Source organism: Acomys russatus, chromosome 17 (assembly GCF_903995435.1).
Source record: "Acomys russatus chromosome 17, mAcoRus1.1, whole genome shotgun sequence".
Lineage (NCBI taxonomy): Eukaryota > Metazoa > Chordata > Mammalia > Rodentia > Muridae > Acomys > Acomys russatus.
Window position 1 is genome coordinate 43,075,399 of NC_067153.1, and position 6,830 is coordinate 43,082,228.

At 48.6% G+C, this 6,830-nt stretch overlaps 1 protein-coding gene across 2 annotated transcripts; it reads left to right on the top strand.

The window, feature by feature from the left end:
- The first annotated feature begins 381 nt into the window (after nucleotides 1-381).
- On the top strand, nucleotides 382-5,281 carry LOC127201430 (mitochondrial dynamics protein MID51). 2 transcript variants are annotated; one of them, XM_051160020.1, is made up of 4 exons: nucleotides 382-525; nucleotides 2,627-2,804; nucleotides 2,983-3,245; nucleotides 4,189-5,281. In XM_051160020.1, the coding sequence occupies exons 1-4, from the start codon at nucleotides 382-384 to the stop codon at nucleotides 4,993-4,995; spliced, it is 1,392 nt and encodes a 463-aa protein (XP_051015977.1). In that variant the 3' UTR covers nucleotides 4,996-5,281. The 2 variants fall into 2 exon arrangements, with proteins under 2 accessions (XP_051015977.1, XP_051015978.1); XM_051160021.1 differs by lacking the exon at nucleotides 382-525 and having other exon boundaries at nucleotides 2,656-2,804; nucleotides 3,069-3,245.
- Nucleotides 5,282-6,830: the final 1,549 nt, after the last annotated feature.

Genomic DNA, 6,830 nt, shown 5'->3' on the forward strand with positions numbered 1-6,830 from the left:
TGTGTGTCACCATTGCCTGTCTGCTTCTTAATCCTAATGTTCCCAAAGAGGTGGCTAAAAAAGGAAGACCCTGTTCTCCTCTCAGCAGCTTGTGTTGTATGGTGGGATACTTTATTATAGGACAAAACCAGGATTGATAGTGAACTTAATGTTTGCTGTAGTCTCAGGTCTGTTGAAAGGTTTTCCCACAGTATATGCGAGCATTTCTTTTCCTGTGTATCCAGGTGAGTCTCTGGGCATGGTACCTCCCTCTGGACCCTAGAGTATGCAGTCCTAGATTTTGTATGCCGTGACCTTGATTGTGATGGGGAAGGACATGAAGGGGATGGTTCTTGTGGTCCCAGGTGGTGATGCTGTGTTGTTTTCATTCTCAGGTGAGCAATGGCAGGCGCTGGCGAGCGCAAAGGCAAGAAGGATGACAATGGCATTGGCACGGCCATTGATTTTGTGCTCTCCAATGCCCGGCTGGTGCTGGGTGTGGGTGGAGCAGCCATGTTGGGCATCGCCACACTGGCAGTTAAGCGGGTAAGTGTGTGCAGCCTGGTCCCAGTATGGGAGTTGGTGAGTTGCCTCTACAAAGTGGTGCTCTCCTGAGGGACACTTTGACACTATAATGGGAACATAAGGCCTGGTCTATGGAGGAAGTTCCAGGACAAGCAAAGTCACATAGAGAAACCATGCCTTAAAACAAACAAACAAAGCTGGGCGTGGTGGCGCGCTCCTTTAATCCCAGCACTCAGGAGGCAGAGGCAGGCCGATCTCTGTGAGTTCGAGGCCAGTCTGTTCTACAAAGCGAGTCCAGGATAGCCAAGGCTACACAGAGAAACCCTGTCTTGAAAAACCTAACCAGCCAACCAAACAAACAACATAAACATTGCATTTGCACTGAATAGATACAGAATTTTTTGAGTCATTCCATAAACAAGCAGAAAAATTAATTATATAGCATTTACATTGGTTTAAGTAATATAAATAACATAAAATTTAAAATATACATAAAGCTGTGCACAGGTTAACCACAATTACATTGACTTTGTAAAAAATTTTTTTTATTGATGTTACCCTCTGAGTCTTCCCACTGTCCGTTTGTTTTGAGATAAGGTCTCATACTGTAGTTGGCCTGGCCTGGAGCTCACTCTGTAGCTTTGGACTTCAGTCTTTCCTGCCTTGGCCTTCTGAGTGCTGAGACTGAGGATGGGCCGCTCTGCTTGGCTACAGGGTGCCATCTCATGTAGGGACCTGAGACATCTAGGGATCTCAGTGTGCTTGGAGTGTGCTGGGACACTGGTGAGATTGAGGAATAGCTGGTAACTGTTTGTGGAATAAATAAATCAGTGTTCAACATGGAGTGTTAGGTAAACAGTCTGTCGCTGGGCAACATTCCCTGCCCTTCCAGCATGGAATATTCTTAAGGAATATGTATAGTCAGAAAATACTGAAGCAACTTTAGTGATAGGAGGAAATGATCAAAAAGTGAAAACAGAAGTCTATAGAGTCTGGGCAAGTGAGATGGCCTAATAGGTAAAGATGCTTGTCCCAAGCCAGACAACCAGAATTTGATCCCAGTGACCCACGTGGTGGAAGCAGAGAACTGACTCCCCTAAGTTGTCCTGTGACTTTCATATACATGTCTTTGTGTCATAGCATTTGTGGTGTTGATCAGCCGAGAGTTTAATGGGATTAAAATGTATATTTTTGTTTTGTTTTGTTTTTTGAGACAGGGTTTCTTTGTGTAGCCTGGCTGTCCTGGAACTTGCTCTGAGGACCAGGCTGGCCTTGAACTCAGAGATGCGTCTGCCTCTGCCTTCTGAGTGCTGGGATTGAAGGTGTGTACCACCACTGCCTGGCAATTAGTGATGTTGAGAAAGGCAGTGTGCCCAGTGCTACATGTGGAAAAGAGAGGCAAGCTTAACACTGGACCAGATCGCCATGGTCTGGCCGCTGGATTCTCCTACACAGATGCCAACAAGAGCAAAGGCATCACCTGGGGAGAGGAGACCCTGGTGGAGGATTTGGAGAATCCCAAGAAGTACATCCTGGAACAGAAATGATCTTTACTGGGATTAAGAAGAAGGGAGAAGCCAGGCATGGGTGGCACACACTTTTAATCCCAGCACTCGGGAAGCAGAGGCAGGTAGATCTTTCTGAGTTCAAGGCTAGCCTGTTCTACAAAGTGAGTCCAGGACAGCCAAGGGTACACAGAAACACCCTGTCTCGAAAAACAAAACACAACAAAACAAAAAGGGAGAAAGGGTAAACCTAACAGTTTATCTTTAAAAGGCTACTAATAATATCACTGCCTTACTCATTAGAAAATAAATGTCTGTTGGCTTTTTAATGTGTACTATCATTTAATTCATATACCAGAATTCAGATCATAAATGCCAACAGTGATTTTGTTGGATAGCCCTGATTTAAGTAAAAGTGACTTTGTAGAAAAGTAGAAAAAAAATTGGCTGGGGATATAATTCAGTGTTAGTGTTTACCCAGCACGCACAAGGCCCCGGGTTCCATCCCCTGTACCACCATTGACACAGATTTTTTAAAAAAGTCTCTTGAACTTAATGTGCACAGAGCCTGAGGGAGGAGGGCGGGTATATGGCCAGGGTCCTCTCTGATATTTCAGATGTACGACCGGGCAATCAGTGCCCCTACCAGCCCCACCCGCCTGAGCCATTCAGGGAAGAGGAGCTGGGAAGAGCCAAACTGGATGGGTTCTCCTCGACTCCTGAACAAGGACATGAAGACAGGCCTGAGCCGGTCCCTGCAGACCCTTCCCACCGACTCCTCTGCCTTTGACACAGGTGAGAAGCTTCTTGAACCCTTTGGCACTGTTGCTGCATTTTGAGCTGCTGTGGTGAGGAGACATTTCTAATGACATTCTAATGTCAGGCAGTTTGTCCTTTGTGCCAAGTCCTTTTCCTTCCTGGGACTGAGCAAGCTTGGGCAGAGCTCACATGCCTCTCTCTCTTGCCTTGGCAGATACATTCTGCCCGCCCCGGCCCAAACCATTGGCCAGGAGGGGCCAGGTAGACTTGAAGAAGTCACGACTCCGCATGTCCCTGCAGGAGAAACTTCTTTCTTACTACCGGAACCGGGCAGCCATCCCTGCTGGAGAGCAGGCTCGGGCCAAGCAAGCTGCGGTGGACATATGTGCTGAGCTCCGGAGCTTCCTGCGGGCCAAGCTGCCTGATATGCCACTGCGGGACATGTACTTGAGTGGCAGTCTCTATGATGATCTGCAGGTAACACAGTTCTTAGGAGGGTGGGGCTGGGCGTGGGCAGATGCTTTTCAGTGTTGTGGTTCTTCAAGAAAGTCATTGTTCCTGGGGCTCAACCAGAAAGCCTCTTGCTTGTAAATCCTGCCCCACAGCAGTACTTGTTTTTCTGCTCCATCCTTTCTCACTTTTAAGTCATAGTTACATTTTTCTGTGTAGCCTTGGCTGTCCTGCACTTGCTTTGTAGACCAGGCTGGCCTCAAACTCATAGTGATGCGCCTGCCTCTGCCTCCCAGGTGCTGGCGTTAAAGGTGTGCACCACCACTCCCGCATGCTTATACTTTTTAAGAAGCTATAGGGTCTAGGGATGTGGGTTCAGTTGGTATAGCTTACTTGTATTAAGCTCTGGGTTCAGACGTTAGCATTGCATAAAATAGGTTTGTCATGTCAGCACTCAGGAGGCAGAAGATTAAGGTCATCCTGAGCTACGTAGCTTGAGACCAACCTATGGTAGGGTTATATGACACCCTACCTCAAAAACAAGCAAATAAACCAACCAGGGTAGCTATAAGAAACCGCCCTTTATTGTATTCTCGTCCTGTGTCCTGTTTCCTCTGTGTGCTAACTGAATCATTGGTTTCCATTACTGTTGGCAAATGCAAGATGTTAGGGACCTATGTTGTAGGTAGCATATGTCTTAAGCACAGTAAAGCCATTTAAACCCTTTTAATTCTGGGGCAATGAGATGACTCAGCAGGTAAAGGTGCTTGCCACCAAATTTGATGACTCAGGTTCAATCCCTGGATCCCACATGGTGGAGGGAGAGAACTGACTCCTGTAAGCTACTTTTGACCTCCACATGCACATTACATGCACTCGCACACAACACACACACACACTCACACACACTCACACACACTCGTAATCGGAAATTAAAAACAAAGCCAACCCTTCTACTCTCCTCTGGCAGGTGGTGACGGCTGATCACATCCAACTCATTGTTCCCCTCGTGCTGGAGCAGAACCTGTGGTCCTGCATACCTGGTGAGGACACCATCATGAATGTCCCTGGATTCTTTCTGGTCCGTCGTGAGAACCCAGAGTACTTTCCTCGTGGTAGCAGTTATTGGGACCGCTGTGTCGTAGGTGGCTACCTCTCCCCGAAGACAGTGGCAGACACATTTGAGAAGGTAGTGGCAGGCTCTATCAACTGGCCAGCCATAGGGTCTCTCTTGGACTATGTCATCCGACCAGCACCACCCCCAGGGGCCCTGACACTAGAAGTGCAGTATGAGAGGGACAAACATCTTGTCATTGACTTCCTGCCATCAGTGACCCTTGGTGACACTGTCTTGGTGGCCAGACCACACCGGTTAGCTCAGTATGACAACCTATGGCGGCTGAGCCTGCGGCCTGCTGAGACAGCACGTTTACGGGCTTTGGACCAGGCTGACTCGGGCTGCCGATCTTTGTGCCTCAAGATCCTCAAGGCCATATGCAAGTCCACTCCGGCGCTGGGCCACCTCACTGCCAGCCAGCTAACCAATGTCATCCTCCACTTGGCCCAGGAGGAGGCTGACTGGTCTCCAGACATGCTGGCCGACCGCTTTCTGCAGGCCCTGAGGGGACTTATCAGCTACTTGGAGGCTGGAGTCTTGCCCAGTGCCCTGAACCCCAAGGTGAATCTATTGGCAGAGCTCACCCCTCAAGAAATAGACGAATTGGGATATACTCTCTACTGCTCATTGTCTGAGCCGGAGGTGCTGCTGCAGACGTAGGGCAGGTGGAGCTGGAGTGAGCGTCGGGTGATCAGCCCCAGAGTCTCCGTTAGAAACACTTGGCTACATGGTTGGTGCCTCACAGGGTCCCTAGGTGCCTCCTGTTTTCCTAGTCATTGTCCTGGTCACTTCGTGCAGATTAGAATGGCATCCCTTCGGTTTTCCCACCCATCCCTATTTTTGTTACCAAACACTGTGCTCCCTACTTGGCGCCTTTCTCTAGGCTGATTTTTTTGGAACGAACATAGATGGTGGAGTGCTGGCCTCAGCTGTTGGGTGTTTTTGTTTTTTTGGCCCAAATTTCTTGCTTTTCTGTCTTCTCTGTACTGTTCTGCCCATTGACCTCTTTGCTGTCTTCTCTGTCTTTCCTTTTCTTGGTTGGTCCCACCTGTGCTCTTGCCCACGGAGCACATTTGCCTCATCAAAACGATGCCTGTAGTCACTGTCACAGAAGCGCTGGGAGAAGGCTTCCAGGCTGAGCCTGCAGAGCGTTGAGATGGTATTTAGGTTTCCGGGGTGAGGTTGGCAAAAAGGCCTCTGCCCTGGCGAATCAGCGTTTGACTCTGGTTCCTGGAAAACAAGCTCCTCTCCTCTCTCCTACCCCAAGCAAGCCCTGTTTATCTGTGCTAAGAGTTTTTCACCCGTGGATGGTACATTGACCCACACAGGAGGAGCCGGATGCTGTTACTTTGTTGGAGATTGTGCTTCCTTGTGAGCACAGGGATAGGTTCTGAAGCTGATTTGGAGGGCCTGTGTGTTCCCACAGTCTTTCTGTATGTGGTCACCAAAGTCACACAGACTGGGAAGGCCTGGGGACTTCACAGGCAGCACCTCTGATGATGCTGTCTCCCCTTTATTGCCAGTAGAAGGCCTTGCTTTAGCAGCAGAGGTCAAGGAGGAGACCGAGTGTCTTTCTTGACAGGCTCTATGTTTCTTAAATGTTTCCGTAGAGCAAGAACATCCCAGGGCCAGCACCTCCCATCTGACCGCTGTTCTCAGCGATCTGCCAGTGTTTGCTGAGCACTGTAGGTACCTCCACAGGCCAGAGAGCACATGAACATGCCAGCTCTTGTCCCTCGCCTGACTCCTGTGGAGATTGGTGCTACTTAGGATGAGAGTACATAGATAGGACACCCAGGGAAGGGTTGGGCCTCCCATGTTGCTGCTAAGATCGCTATTTATGGCCCATGTGATCATATCCTACGAGTGGGGGAAGGGAGGTGTTTAGAACGTCATGTCAGTATGTTTTTTCTTCTATTCATGACTGACAGTAGCTGGTTCTGATTTGCCCATCTAGTATTTTGTTCTCCCATCAAGTCTCTCCGTTTTATCTATTCTTACTACCTCTCCGTCACTGAGTCTGGTCACGCTCTCTGCAGCTATGTTGGCCCTTCCTAAGGAGGGTGAGATGACATGACTATAAACAGCGCTGACCCTGAGCAGCCCACTTGAAATTAGAGGAGAGACAGATGCCTGCCTTTCCTTTCTGTAGGTTAGTGGGTTGAGCCAGGCTATATTTAGCCTTTCTGCCTTCTCCTATATATGTGGAAAGACTCCTTTAGGAGTTTCTCTGATTTGTATAAGATAGTATGAGAAACCGGAAAGGGTAAAGCCAAGAACCTTAACAGAAACATACCCCCCTGGTGTTAATAAGAAGGAAGCAGGAATTGAAAACATCTGTTGTCTCGGTTGGACTGGGTACAAATAGAAGTTCTGACATGGAGAACTTCAAGGTTCTAGCTGGTGCCTGTTGGAGGGAGGGGTGATAGAGGGCTGCCAGACCAGATTCTACATAGGATTTGGATTTCCTGTCATAAGGACTAAAAGACTCCAAG